Source organism: Vitis riparia, chromosome 19 (genome assembly GCF_004353265.1).
Source record: "Vitis riparia cultivar Riparia Gloire de Montpellier isolate 1030 chromosome 19, EGFV_Vit.rip_1.0, whole genome shotgun sequence".
NCBI lineage: Eukaryota > Viridiplantae > Streptophyta > Magnoliopsida > Vitales > Vitaceae > Vitis > Vitis riparia.
This window is the reverse complement of record NC_048449.1, coordinates 16,547,724-16,563,674: the sequence shown is the minus strand read 5'-3', so window position 1 is coordinate 16,563,674 and position 15,951 is coordinate 16,547,724. Positions and strand designations below refer to the sequence as shown.

Genomic DNA, 15,951 nt, shown 5'->3' with positions numbered 1-15,951 from the left:
AGAGTTCAAAGCCATGGTTTTAGGCGTTTAGAGCCATAGCTTTAGGTGTTCAGAGCCACCTCTTCTGGTTTAGGCATTCAGAGCCACAACTTTAGGCGTTCAGATCCATAGTTTTAGGTGTTTAGAGCCATCTCTTCTAATTTAGAAGTTCAAAACCATTTCTTCAGTTTAGGCGTTCAAAGCCACCTTGTTTAGCTTAGGTGTTCAATGCCACCTTTCTCAGTTAAGCATTCAGAGTCATCTTCTTCAATTTAGGCATTCAGAGCCACCTTGTTTAGTTTAGGCGTTCAGAGCCACCTTATTTAGTTTAGGTTTTCAGAGCCACTTTGTTCAATTTAGGCTTTCAAAGCCACCTTCCTCAATCAAGCGCTCAAAGCCATCTTCCTAACTTAGGCATTTAGAGCCACCTTGCTTAGTTTAGGCGTTCAAAGCCACCTTGCCCAGTTTAGGCATTTAGAGCCACCTTCCTCACTTAGGCATTCAGAGCCACCTTCTTCAGTTTAGGTGTTCAGAGCCACCTTGCTCAGTTTAAACATTCAAAGCCACCTTGCTTAGTTTAGGCCTTTAGAGCCACCTTCCTCAGTTAGGCGCTCAAAGCCACCTTCTTTAGTTTAGGCTTTCAGAACTACCTTCCTCAATTTAGGTGTTCAAAAGCCACCTTCCTTAGTTTAGGCATTTAGAGCCACTATGTGTTTAGATCCACTTTGCTCAATTAGGCATTTAGAGCCACCTTCTTAAGTTTAGGCTTTCAAAGCCACCTTATTTAGTTTAAGCATTTAGAGCAACCTTACTTAGCTTAAGCGTTCAATGCCATCTTTCTCAATTAGGCGTTTAAAGCCACCTTCTTTAGTTTAGGCATTCAAAGCCACTTTCTTTAGTTTAGGTGTTCAGAACCACCTTCGTCGGCTTAGGTGTTCAGAGCCACCTTCCTCAGTTAGGTGTTCAAAGCCGCACTCTCTGAAATTAGGTGTTTAGAGCCATTTGCTCAATTTAGGCATTCAAAGCCACCTTTGTCACCTTCAGTGTTCAAAGCCATTTCCTTCATAGCATTCAAAGCCATAATCACTCTCACATAGACATTCAAAGCCATAAGCATTTAGATTTATCACTTTCATAAGCATTCAGAGCAATTTTTCACTCATAGGCATTCAGAGCCACCACCATCAAATAGGCGTTCAAAGCCACCTTCTCTCATAGGCATTCAGAGCCATTTCCCTAATAGGTGTTTAGAGTCATAGGCTTTCAAAGCCACCTTGTCACATGGGCGTTCAGAGCCATTTCTTACATAGAAGTTCAGCGCCATCACTTTCATAGGCGTTTAAAGCCACCTTCCCACATAGGTGTTCAGAATCATTTCCTTCATAGTCATTTAGAGCCACAGGCGTAGAGAGCCACCACTTTTAGATAGGTGTTTAAAGCCACCACCATCGGATAGGTGTTGGCCATTTCCCCTTATAGGCGTTTAGATCCACAAGCGTTCAAAGCCACCACTTTCAAATAGGCATTCAAAGCCACCTTCTCACTTAAGCATTCAGAACCATTTCTTTCATAGGCATTCAAAGCCATCATTTTCATAAGCATTCAAAGCCTAGGGCGTTAAGAGCCACCTTCTTATATAGGTGTTCAAAACCTTTCCCCCATAGGCATTCAAAGCCACCCTCTTTCAGTTAAGGCATTCAAAGCCACATTTTTAGGTGTTCAAAGCCATAAGCATTTAGAGCCACCTCATTCAGTTAAGCATTCAGAGCCACCTTGCTCAATTTAGGCATTTAGAGCCACATTCCTTAGTTAGGCATTTAGAGTCATATTGCTCAGTTTAAGCATTCAAAGCTACTTTCTTAGCTTAGGCATTCAGAGCCACTTTCTCAGATTGGGTGTTCAAAGCCATCTTCCTTAGTTTAGGCATTCAAAGCCACCTTCTTCAGTTTAGGTGTTCAGAGACACTTTGCTCAGTTTAGGCATTTAAAGCCACTTTCTTCAATTTAAGCATTTAGAGCCACCTTCCATAGTTTAGGCGTTTAGAGCCACTTTCTTCGATTTAGGCATTTAGAGTCACCTTACTCAATTTAGGATTTTAGAGCCACTTCATTAGCTTAGGCATTTAGAGCCACTTCTTCAATTTAGGCGTTCAAAGACACTTTGCTAAGTTTAGGTGTTCAAAGTCACATTTCTTAGTTAAGTGTTCAGAGCCACCTTCATCAGCTTGGGCATTCAAAGCCACCTTGCTCAGTTTAGGCTTTCATAGCCACTTCCTCAGCTTAGGAATTTAGAGCCACTTCCTCATATTAGGCGTTCAAAGTCACCTTTAGTTTAGGCATTTAGAGCCATCTTACTTAGTTTAGGCGTTCAGAGCCATTTTGCCCAATTTAGGCTTTCAAAGTCACCATGCTTTGTTAGGGAGTTCAAAGCCACCTTCCGTAGTTAGGCGTTCAAAGCCACCTTGCTTAGTTTAGGCATTCAAAGCCATTTCTCAATTTGGTGTTCAGAGCCATAGTTTTGGTGTTCAAATCCATAGTAGGCATTTAATGCCAAAGTTTAGGTGTTAAGAGATATTCTTCTCAGTCTTGGCATTCAGAGCCACATTTTAGGCATTCAAAGCCGCATTTTATGCGTTAAGAGCCGTGGTTTTGCAAAGTCTCTCCTTCTCCATTGTGTGTGATATAGTCATTTGGGCTTATAGCATGTGTTTTGATCGTATCATTGGTGTCTCTCACCTTGTGCCCTTGTAGTTTTTTTCTTCTACCTATGTTCGTTCTTATGCATCATAGTAGTCTGATTATTACTCGACTTTGACATCAATTTTCAAGCCACTTTTGGAGGCCTTTTTTAAGGGAGTTCTAGATTCGCATTGTAACTTTAAAGGCACCTTATTTGTTCGACCTATTGTCACTTCTTTTTAAGGTTATTTTTCGACCCCTTTGTTTTTGTTTTGATCTTAGAGAGCCCATGTCATACTGGGACAAATTTGGTGATCTTTCTTATTCTTTAGTAGAGTCCATTTCATTTTGTTTGTGTATATGCTTCCTTTACTCGTGTACTCTACCGAAAAAAGGCATATTTGTAGACCCCAAAATTTGTCCCAATTTTATTTTTACATTAATTTTGAGTTCAATTTTATTAATAAATTTCAGATCCAATTATATTTTATTGTATTGGCCCACTTATACCTTTTAAATCTTAATTCTTATTATTTTTTTATTTTATTTTATCTTTTTTATTTTTTTTCCTTTTCTCTTCTTTATTTTTTTCCTTTTTATTTCCCCCATTTTTCTTCCATTTTCCACTTTCTCTCTCCTACCATACCCCCCTATACCTCCCACGTCCCAAGACCACCTGTCCCACTCTTCTTTATTCCCCATTTTCTTTTTTTCCCTACCCAATCTCCCTCTTCCCATTTTTTTTCCTTCTTCTTCCATTCTTCATCCACCCACTTGCAAAGATACCCAAACACCCATTTTCTCTTTCCCCCTTCTTCCCTTTTGCCATTTTCTTCTTTCCATTTCTCATTCTCTTCCTTTTCTTTTTTTATTTATTTTATTTTTGTTTCCAAAAACCCCACAACCTTCACCATCATTGTAACACTATCAACCAATTGCAGCCGATGAGCCACTATCGGTAGTGTGACACCGACACCATTTTCGGAGCCCCTTCACTTCTTTCTGTCTCTCATTATTTTATTTTATTTTTATTGTATTTTATTTTCTATCTCTCAACACACTACCACCCCCTATTTTCGTTCATGATTTCCAAAAAAAAAAAAATGTAAGTTTATTTTATTTTATTTTATCTTTTTCTATCTTTGATTTTAATTGTAATTGTTGTTTGTGAGATTTGGACTTTGGTAAATTAATATGGAACTTAGGCTCATTTATTATTAATGAAATTTGTTGGATGGTTTTATGATTGATATGGATTTTTTCCATTTTAATTATTTAATTTGACATGAGATAATTGTAGTGTATTTTAGATGTTATTTTGGGTTTACATATTAAATTGGGTTGATTTTGGTTATTGGATTTTGAATTTGAATATTAAATTAGGATTGGATTATGGGATAATTAAATTTATTTTGATTTGTTATATTTGGGCTTGACTAATTGAGTTTATATATTGACCATTAATTTGAAAATTTCAGGTTAAGACCTATAGCATGAGGGATATTTCTGTTGGGATAAATTTGTTAATTTGGATCCATTTTAATTGATTAAATTTATTGGACTAATTTGAAGTTTGGATTTGGGCTTGAATACTTGTTTTGGACTTTGTACATTCCTGAATATTTACATTTGAGCTATTTTTGTTTTTACATGGGCTCATTCTACAATTCTATTGGCTAAGTACGAATTTATGACATATGGAGCATGGAATTTCATAGAAGAAAGTGAAACTCGAAAAGTTGTAAATGGAGTATTGAACTTGTTGTAAGCTTGTTTGGGTACACATTTTATTTCCCACTATTATTTGGTTTTATTTTTATTGGTTTCTGTATATATTTGTTTATATATAATTACTTGTTGTGTACAAAATTGAATATCAAATAAATTAGAAATTTTGTTTAAATAAGAGGAACAAGTTAATAAACATGTTTTAATAAAATAATTATTTTATTTTGTGCATTCTTGTAATTAGATTTTATTGTCATCTTTGTGTATATTGTTTTGTTCCTTTCATCTTGGTATCCATGTGTAGACTCCCTAGAGATGGAGGGGTTTTCATTTTATTTTTTTATTATTTTTTTGTCACACTGAGAATGAGTCGTTCTTAGGCAGCCAAAGAGGACAGAAAGTGAAAAAAAAAAAAAAAAATAGGGCATGGGGCGGCGAGATGGGACTGTTACTGCAACTACCACTACTCTTATGGGTGGTGGCTCTTCTTTTAGCAAGAAAAAAAAAAAAAAAGAGTGTTTGGGGCAAAAAGGGCAAGAAGCATAACTGAAGAACGGAAAGAGATGGAGAGGAGCTGGGAAAGAGGGGTTGAAAGAGGATTTTCAACAAAGGGATTTTCAGGACTCCCCGGTGCGAATTAGAGAACATATTTAACCGATTTGTGAGTTGCATTGACTGTGCTATAGTTCATTTCATTTTCTTTGCTTGGGTGTTGTTAGAATTATTTTGTCTCTGTTTCATTTGAGTTTGATGCCCGAAAATCATGCTTTTTATTTCTGTTAATTCCACTCGCCCTTGGCCATGGATGTCACCTGAAAATGGGTCCCTCCATCCATAACCAGTCAAGTCCGATCACATAATCCCACCACCACACCCACAAAGTCTTTATTTTTTGCAATTGCATCCTCTTGGGAGAGCCTCCAGCTGCATTTTTTCCTAACACTCTCGCTTCCCTCCTTCCGAGTCAATCTACGGATTCTTCTTCATCTTACTCCACATCCTCACCATCACCGGAGGGGCTCCTGGAAGTTTCACTACTCTGGCACGGCGTGCTCATAGTTTCGAGAAGGAAACTGCAAGGAGGGCGATTCATGCATGTTGGCTCATGGCGTGTTCGAGTGTTGGCTCCACCCTTCTCGTTATTTGCGTCATCGTGACAGCCAAGGCCGCCGGAACTCTCATTTAAGAAGTTTCATCTCTTGATATTGTTTCATTCTTTGTTGGTGGTGCTGCTGTGGAGCTGCTTTTCTATTGTTTCCATGGATCCGGGTAGTGTTCCACTGGATTGGAAGCCTATGGTGGATGAGGAGAAAGGAGATGTTGATCTATTGCTGGGTTCAGAAGATACTAGCGTGGGTTTAGGCATGGACCAGGAAAATTTAGTTGCTAACCCGGCAAGTGAAGCAGTCCAGTTTTGTTGGAAATGAAACCTTGTTTGTGGGAGCTTACCATTCATGGACAAATAAGCCAACAATTGGCATGCAAGCCCAGTAGTCACGTGTCTCTTAATTCATTTTCTCATGTTAAAAATTTGATCTTTGAAAAATTTTGTTATCAAAAAATTCTCCTAAAATTCCAAAGTTTCAAATTTATTTATTTTTTTCATTTATTTATCTTTTTTAAAAAAAATACAATTTTCAAAATAATCTTCTAAAATCATATTCTAAATTTAGTTTGCAAAAATTTAATTCTCGAAATTCAATTTTCCGAAACTTCATTTTTTTAAAAAAATTTAATCCTCAAAATAATTTTCTAAGGTTCTAATTTTAAATTTTATTTTCCAAGATTCAAATTTTTAAATTTAATTTTCCAAAAATTTCAACATTCTAAATTTTATTTTTATTTTTATTTTAAAAAAAGAAAAAAAAGAAATGTCGCCTTCAAATGAATTTTAGAAACTCCAATTTCTTTCCAATCTAATTTTCGAAAAATTCCTTTCCCAAATAATTCTTCAAAATCCTTTTTTTTTTTAAAAAAAAATAATTTTCAAGTCTCCATTTTCAAATGTTCTTTCGAAATTCCAATCCTTAAATTTAATTCTTAAAAATTCAATCTTTAAATAATTTTTCAAAATTTTGATTACCAAATTTAACTTCCAATTTCCAAAATTCCAATTTTCACATTTATTTATTTGATCATTATTATTTTCATTATTATTATTATTCTATTTATTTATTTATTTTTAAAATTTCATCTTTAAATAATTCTTTAAAATTTCGGTTCCCAAATTTAATTTCCAGTTTTCAAAATTCCAATATTCACATTTATTTAATTAATCATTATTATTTTCATTATTATTATTTTATTTATTTATTTATTTATTTTTAAAATTTCATCTTTAAATAATTTTTTAAAATTTCAGTTTCCAAATTTAACTCCAATTTCCAAAATTCCAATTTTTACATTTATTTATTTAATCATTATTATTTTCGTTATTATTATTATTCTTTTTATTCTATTTGTTTATTTATCTATTTATTTTTAAAAATTCCATCTCTAAATAATTCTTCAAAATTCCGATTTCCAAATTTAATTCCCAATTTCCAACTTCCAATTTCCAAAATTCCAATTTTCACATTTATTTATTATCATTATCATTATCATCATCATTATTATTATTATTATTATTATTATTATTATTTTATTCATTTATTTTTAAAAATTCCATCTTTAAATAATTCTTCAAAATTCCAATTTTCAAAACTTCAATTTTTAAATAATTTCCAAGTTTTCAATTTTCATAATTTAATTTTCAAAACTCCAATTCTCAAATAATTTGCTAGTTTCTTTCAAATTTAATTTCTAAAGTTCCAATTCCTTAATTTAATTTTCAAAACTCTAATTCTGAAATGATTTTAAAAATTCCAATTTCTTTCAAATTTAATTTCTAAAATTCCAATTCTTAAATTTAATTCCCAAGACTACAATTTTCAAATAATTTTCGAGATTCCAATTTTCAAATAAATTTCAAAAATCTAGTTTTCTCTCGAACGATTTTAATCCCACTCTGGTTCTCAAATAATCTTCTGTTTCTCTTGATTTTACATAAGTAAGAATAAATTCTTCATAATTCTAAAATAATGGAATTTGTGAGACTATTTCATGCAAGATAAATTGGGCTTTGGTGGGAGCCTAACATTAGAGATTTAAAAATAAATTTGAGTGAAGTGCGGTGTGATATCTTATGATTTTTTTTGCTCTATTTAGTGATATGTGTGGCATATTCTATGATCATTACTGTGCGCTAATCACATTTCATGCTAGCACTTGATCGATTGTTGCTAAGATACGCCTCATCTCTCACCCCGGCCATTCTTATGCGTGTTTTGATCTCCATATTGTGCATGATAATTCCGGGTATCCATTGATTTCCTTATTGATTGCCATGATTGCTTCATTTCATTAGTAGAGACCCGTTTTTAGGGACTTAGAGGGGTGCTACGGTCTTTACCGTACCTTCCCGATAAGTAACCTGACCCCCAAGCCTTGATCCGATTTTTCACAGATCACCTTTTCCAAAGTAAGGAGTCACACTTAGGGTTTTCTTTCTTATTTTGTTTACCCTTTAAAAATAAAACAAAAATAAGTGGCGACTCCAAGTCATTTTCTAAACAATAAATCAAATTTTCAAATAAAAAGTGAGCTCGTCATCGAGTGGAAGCGCATGAGCCAAAAATCCGAGGTCCACACCATGATTAATTAATGTATTACCACAATTCCCTTAATTCGTTTAGTAGAGACCGTAGGTATACGGGCTTAGAGGGGTGCAACAGCTTACCATTGTCCCTTCTCGATAGGTAACCTAACCTTCGAACTCAAACTTGATTTTTGCAGACATGCCCTTTTTCAAATAAAAAGTCACACATGGTTTTCTTTCTTATTTTTTTTTCCCTTTAAAAAAATAAAACAAAAATAAGTGTCGACTTCAAATCTTTTCTAAAAATCAATTTTTCACCAAATTAAAAGCGAGTCTTGCTATTTGAGTGGGGACGCACGTGAAAAATGCGGGTCCACAACCCCATTTTTTTATTGTTAAATATGTTTTCCTATTTTATTTTTTTTATTTGAAGAATAGAAAACCATTTTACAAAATTATTACCAAACAGAATCTAAGTTTAAAGTCAACTAAAATTAATGATATTTTTTCCTTAGAATTTTCTATGATTTGATGATATTAGAATGACACTATCAGTAAAATAAAATTTTAAAGCTAAATAGAAATTCTCATGATGTGAATAATTAAATAGTGCATAATTTAATATAATTATTTAATTTATTACAAAATTAGACATTATTTAATTAAGTTTCAAAATTTTTTTAAAAAAAATCAAACTCAAAATTGAAGAGAACATTCAATTTTAAACAGTTATTTAATAAAATGTCAAATATAAAATTACTAAAAGAATTAATATTATTAGAAAAGTTATAATAAAATTAAAATTTTATATATGATAGAATGAGAAATAAATAAGATGTTGTATGCCTGATAAAATTAAATTTATTTTTTTGGAGTAGAAAGTTTCTATTTTATTTTTTATCACATGAAAACCTTTAATTATATATATACACGATCTTGTGGGGATAAAAAAAAATTGAGTGTGCCCCGGGCCTACTGGCTCCACCAATGTGTGTGTGTGTGTGTGTGTATGGTCTGTGGATTATTTTTATTGTTTTTAGTTAAGGGAAAAAGTGGATAAGATATTTTAGAAGGAAAATATTTATAAAAGAAAATATGATTTGATTTTTATATTTTAATAGAAAAACAAATTTTATTTAATATGCCAAAATCAGCTACTTGAAATTGATTTTGATAAATAATAAGACAATTTTTTACGTTATAAAAATATAATGTCACTCAAGCAAACAAATTTGTATATCAAGTAACTATGACTAATTCCTTGGACATTTGAGGAGGAAGATTGCATTAAAGTGTATCCTATACTTTTGCAATTGGTAGCTTTAAGTATGTGATGCTATGTGTTAGACTAAATATTTGTTTTATTGTAAAAATAGTGAATATATGTTAGTTCATTTCAAGATTAGAGTTTTGGGCAGATGTCAAGCATATACTCAAGTATCTTTGGAGAACGATGAGTTGATACTCCTTTTGTACTAGGAGTTGGACTTTTATCTAATAAGGACTCACGCAGACTTACCTCTAGGTATATGTATACTTTAAGTGGTTTTTATTGCTTCTGTAGCAACAAAGGAACCCTTTTGGCTTATGGGTAGTTCCTTTGGCTATATCCTCTAGGATCCTTTATGTAATAACAGTAGGATGGTGGCATAGTCTAAAGAATTAAAGTATCACTAGAAAAGGAAAAGTGCTACCTTATTGTGAGATAATACAGAGAGGTGATATGATTGTGGAGTAGAATTTTTTCTACTCCAATCTATTTATGAGGCTAGGCAGTTTGTTGAGATTAGGCCCCTAAAAGCAAGACATAATGTAACAAAGTTAGACTTAATTGTCTTCTTGCTATCCATTTGGTGTATTGACATTGATTTGAGCATTTAACAAATGTTTCTTACATTGTACATGACTTAGGTAATCGGTTTTTTCTATTATCCAAAATACTAAGCTTTTTTACATAGCAACTCTAGTCAAGAAAAACTATAGAAAGAGTCACTATGGCTTTTTTAATACTCCGGGTATCATCCTCAGGGACTAGCTTATGGAATTTGTCAATACTAGGATAAATGAATCACTTTTATTTAAATCTTAAAGTGAAAAGCAATTTGGGAATCAACTTATATGAAATGAAACTAAGAAAAAAAAATAATTAATAACAAAACGAATATTGATTTTAAATTCAATTGATTCAAGTTTGGGGGTTTCCACAATCCAACTTAGGATATAGAAACTAGAGATAACAAGGGTCTTTTAAGTAATATGACCTTAGGGTTTTAGGATCCTTAGTCGCTCGCAATCAACCTGAGCTCTAAAACTCAAGATTGCATCCAAAACTTAATTTTCCTTTTTTAAAATAGACTCCTAAAACCGTCAAATAAATGAGATGAATTACTAGTTTAAGATTGACCTTTTAACTCGTCCTACTCCCTATAGCTTTGTTATGGGACAAATAACAATAGGGAAAACCAAGATAACTAATGATTAAGAGTTATCAAAAATCACTAGTATCGGGTAATAACCTACCATATCATTCCCTAAACTAACTCACAAGGATAGGGTAAAAACCAAATTGATAAATTTGTAACTCAACCAATAATTTATCTCATTATTATAATGATTTACCCATTATCTCTATAAGTTTCCTAACCCTTAGTCTTTCATGTTTCAAGCCCCAAGTTGGCTTTTAGTCTCTCATGGGGGTGATGTTACAATCACAATCCATAAAAGAGTAAAATTCCATAATTTGAATAAAAAAAGAACTAAAAACAATATACTTAATAAAGAAAAAAAAAAAGAAACAAACCTAAGTTTTTGTTTTCTTCCGCCTCCAATGTCCAACTCCTTAAAAAAAAAAAAAAATCCCTAAAACTTAGAACTAAGAGAGTTTATATAATATCATCAATTACCTAACATGTGGCACACTCTTATCGGCCACTTATTGCAAAATAATTACCTAAAAATGACTAAAAAAATAATAAAATGATAATTTCTAGTCGTGTGGGTTCACTTAGGGTGGATGGAGTGCCCTAGATGCAATTCTTGAGGTGGAGAAGGCAAAACACCAAAGTAGTAGTGGGTTAATTCGAAATTAGGGTCATTTCAAATTGGATTTTGAATTCATAAGTTGAATTTCGAAATCATTTCAAAATGGTCCTTCAACTCTACACAATTGTCTTCAAAGGCCATAACTTCTTCGTTTCTACTCCAATTTGCACACCATTTGAAGTTTTGAACTCCTGACTTCCTAAGCTTTGAAACGATAAATAGCATGCCTAAAATAGCTTCAAAAAATGCTTCAAATTTCACCTCAAATTTAGTGTACATGTTACCACCAAATTTTGAATTCCAAACTTCCATGCAAACTTGATGAGTTTTCTTCATGCCTCATTATCCATGCTTGCTTACCTTCTTTCTTACTTCATAATGATCAATCCTCATCTCCTAAACTCATGACATCCTCTTGTTGCATTTCCTAAAATTCCATGGGTCTTGACTTGCTCAATTTCTCATTTAACCCCTTGATCTTTCAAAATCAAAAATGGTTTCAACTTGCACCCTTTTCTTCTCTTAAACTTGAGATAAATCTTCAAAATAAAAGTTAAACCCATGGGTAGGGCCTTAGCATCAATTTGGGTCAAGTTGGATGATTTGGGTGTCTTATGGTTCATAAATCATATTGAATATGTAACATTAAAGCACATATTTTAGCACAAATCATTAGGTGCATTAGAAATTGTACAAAAGATACAAGTCATGAGTTCCTTATAAGTAGATAAGTTGTCCACAGTTGTTTCATGGAATTGGAAAATCCAATAGAGACTGTAGTACATCATCTCCTAATTAGAAGGATGGTTTTCTTGGCCGTCAAAATTGATTTCCCATGGTGAGTGCACTAGTATATTGATGCACGCTAGATAGGACTTGTGGTGAATCATGACGCAAGGATATCAATTGTCATAATTCACCAAGCTACTATACTGCATGAACTCTCAACCTTGATAGGATATTGAGCCTCTTCCAAAATCAATAGGAGGTTTTGACCTATAGGTGAGATCCTAAAGTGATCATATATCCCTATAGATTTGGTCATTGTTTTTAGAAGCTAATGGCAATAGGTATTCTCAATAGAGACATCATGATATCTCATAAATTGAGACAATGTATCCTTTTGAGTGATTTAAAGGACATGTGATCATGAAATCTATGGCGCTATAGTAATTCCTTAAGTGGAATTTGACATATGCTCTTTATGAACTAGAATATGTTATTTGATCACATAATAATGAGATCTACAACTCAAGGATTAGAGAGGTAATCTTGATAGGTGATAACACTATCTTATTAGATTACAAGTACCAATTCATGGGGAGTCTGCATGCAATGGATAGTAGGTCACGAACCCCAAACTTCATCTCATTATTATTTACATAGAATATTGGAGTACAATTGATTCTCTTTAGTAGAATGTTGAATCAATTTTAGAATTAGATTTTGAGGAAGATAGCACTCCTATGGGTTCTAGTGGTCCTCGCTCTAAGCTCATATACCATGATGACATGGTTTATAAGGGTTGAATTGACTCTAAGTTCACTCTTATGCATAAGAACATTTTGGTAATTATACAAGGTTGCACGAGAGATAGTGAACAAGGCCTCTAGATTTGGCTAATTGATTAATTAGATGACCCTTTGTAGTTAATTAATCAATTAAGACTCATTTTAGGCTAAATTAAGTGACTCATGCCTTGTTGGACTCAAGTCGCTTAAGCCCAATAGGGGAACCCTATAAATAGCCCTTAGGGGTTAGGACTTCCATAACTTTTTAGTGAGAGTCTTCTTCCACCTCCATAGAGAAAGAGAATCATAACTTCATCCTTTCCAAAGTCCATACTTTAGAGTGTCAAGCTCGTGGTTCGAGTCATCGAGTGGAAGATATTGGGTGTATGAGACCTTCAAGTATGTTCTTCACTGTAAGGAATTGATCTGTGAACATTAAAATCTGGGTTTGAGCACTATACCTCTATATCTCTATCCTAATATGGTTTTTATAACCATATATTTTCATTGCGATAGATTTTGAGGAGCCTAGGATAGTTTACATGCACCCTACGAGATCCATGGACAAGGAATGGAGAAATCCAAGGTTCCCAACATGTATAATATATGTAACCTATGTTTAATGAGGGCAACTTGCCTTGGTGGTGAGAAATGTGTTGTATAAACCTAAGATTATAGGTTCAAGCTCTAACCCCATAAAAATTTTGAATTGTGTAAAGGACTAAGGGTGGTATGGACCCTTCATTTTGTCCTCATAGCATATCTCATTCATTTTACTTGTTATTCCTTGCCTTATGCTTTCATGTTGGACACACATAGGATCCCCTTCTACTCGGTCATTCATTGTGCTCTATGATGGTCCGTTTGTTACTTAGCTTTAACATTAACTCTTAAGCCATTTTTGGAAACATCTTAGAGGGAGTTTTTGGATCCATCATGTGACTTTAGCAACACTTTAAAAAATATTATGATGAAAGAAGACATTTCTTTTTGCTTGAGAAATATGAAGACATAAAAACATGGTAAAAAAAATTAGGGGGAGTAGTAGTAGTATTATATATATATATATATATATATATAGGGAGAGAGATTTTTTTTCCAATACAACCCAAGTTGTTGATAGTCCCTCCCGGCCTCACCATGAGATTTTTTCCAATACAACCCAATTTGATAGTCCCTTCCGGCCTCCCCATCCATTTGGCTCTTTTGTTGGCAAATATCTACTAAAGATTGCGGCCTTCTGTGGCTTCCTTCTCACTAATGCGCATAACGACAAACAAGTGACTTATCATCAACCTCCATTGGCTACTATTGCTTCTCTAACATGGGGTGATTTTTACCACCACGTGTAATCATTCGAGCCTTTTACAATAAATTTATAAAGGCCATCACAAACCGCTTAGAATCACAAAATTGCCATTTCTAGCATTACGAGCTATTAACATTTTTTTCCTCAATTTCTTTTCCTTTTAAGAAGATTGTAACTTAAAAGCTAATCTCTTAGACACGGATCAAAATAATTATAAAAATTTGATTTTTTTAAGATATTTAAAAATATATTAAACTACTATTTTTATTAAATTATTTGTTTTTAAATAATTTATTTTAGTTATATAAAATAAAAACAAATGTAATAAATATTTTATATTTAATTAATAATATAAATATAAAAATGATTAAAAATAAATTATTATTTATAGATGGTATTTTTAAAAATATATTCTAAATTTTCAAGTAGATTTTTATTTTGAAAAGCAATCGTAAACTTGATTTTGAGAACTATCTCAAAACAGGTTTAGCCTTTTTATCAAAGTACGCACACACCGAAAAGACAAAACCAGAGGAAAATTCTTCCAAAACATGTAATGGTTTGAGGGATAGATGGGATATTGTGGTGAGAAGTGGAACGAGTCCTATATATATAAATGTGTGGACGCTATGCATTTATTGTCTCCAAAAGGCAAAAAGTAGGCCACCATCTTGGATAGCGTTTTGGGCAGAAGAGAGGTGAATCATCAACCAACCAATCATGTCTGCATTTCATCTCTTCAAGCTCTCACTGCTCTTGAGTCTGCTTCCAAATTCCATCATACCCAATTCTCAAAAGAGCACGGGGTTGTTTCCACCAACGTGTAGCCGCATCGAGTGCCCCACCTACGACCTAATTCAGGCTGGAAATGGCTATGAAATTCGGCGCTATAATTCAACTGTCTGGATATCAACCTCTCCCATTCAAGATATCTCCCTTGTTGATGCCACTAGAGATGCCTTCTTACAGTAAGATAGATATACGCTTCTTACTCCTGGCCCTTTATTACTACATGCGTTTGCTTGTTCTTCTGAATCGGAGTAATATTGGGTTTATTATTATTATTTGAAAAATGTTGAGGCTGTTTCATTGTAGATGTTATGTGAACTTTCCTATTCAATATTCATTTCCATTTCCACTGTTGTTTTGTTTAACAGGCTATTTGACTACATCCAAGGGAAGAACGAGTACCAAGAACATATAGAAATGACAGCTCCAGTCATCACCCAAGTCTCACCAAGTGATGGACCCTTCTGTGAATCTTCGTTTGTTGTCAGCTTCTACGTCCCTAAGAAAAATCAAGCAAACCCACCTCCGGCAAAAGGCCTCCATGTCCAAAAATGGGGGCCTGCATACGCAGCAGTGAGACAATTCAGTGGTTTCGTGTCTGACTCCGAGGTTGGAGAGGAAGCCGCGGCCCTGGAAGCCAGTCTTACAGGCTCTATCTGGTCTGCAGCCATTGAGAAAAGCAGGCCAGATGACCCGACCTCCACATATACGGTTGCACAATACAATTCTCCATTTGAATACGAGGAGAGAGTGAACGAGATATGGATGATGTTTGATATGGAAGATGAGGTGGGTGCCCTCTGAGAAGAAGATAATAGTAGGTGCGCTGAATCACAATTTCCGTGCTCTTGTAATAAGAAATTTTAGTCGTATGTCGAAGTCCGGTTGTGTTATTTAAAAGCCTAGTTGTCATGTGCCCAAGATCCATTCTGGGTGCTGTATTGTCATCCATGAAAATGAACCCTTCATAAAATATTGGATATTTGGGCCATCACCAGGCTCTGGTTGGTGACTGCAATAAGATATCGATTTTAGACCCAAATGAATGAAGCATGGGAAAGGGTTGCACACGAAACAACTGGAGACAGATACTAGATTTTATGAACCATACAGCTTAGCTCTCAGCAAAGCCTACATCCTACTGCTGCAAATATTTTTTTCTTCACTCATATCTTCTCTTTATCCGTATGGTTCTCCGGATGCCTCAGTCTTATAGGTATCTCAGACTTCCAACTCTTTGAATTGCCTTTTTAGTTAGTGTATAGGATGCTATACATT

The 15,951-nt window shown here is 33.8% G+C and overlaps 1 protein-coding gene across 1 annotated transcript; it reads left to right on the top strand.

Moving 5' to 3' along the window:
* The first annotated feature begins 14,517 nt into the window (after positions 1-14,517).
* Positions 14,518-15,715, top strand: LOC117908467 (heme-binding protein 2). Its single transcript, XM_034822065.1, has 2 exons — positions 14,518-14,852; positions 15,042-15,715. Exons 1-2 carry the CDS (start codon positions 14,605-14,607, stop codon positions 15,475-15,477), a joined length of 684 nt encoding a protein of 227 aa, XP_034677956.1. The 5' UTR covers positions 14,518-14,604; the 3' UTR covers positions 15,478-15,715.
* Positions 15,716-15,951: the final 236 nt, after the last annotated feature.

What these genes read in the sequence shown, in the direction of transcription:
- LOC117908467 (XM_034822065.1), top strand. Translation starts at nt 14,605, where the DNA reads ATGTCTGCATTTCATCTCTTCAAGCTCTCACTGCTCTTGAGTCTGCTT. An exon ending in ACTAGAGATGCCTTCTTACA is followed by an intron (nt 14,853 to 15,041) that starts GTAAGATAGATA and finishes TTTGTTTAACAG; the next exon opens with GCTATTTGACTACATCCAAG.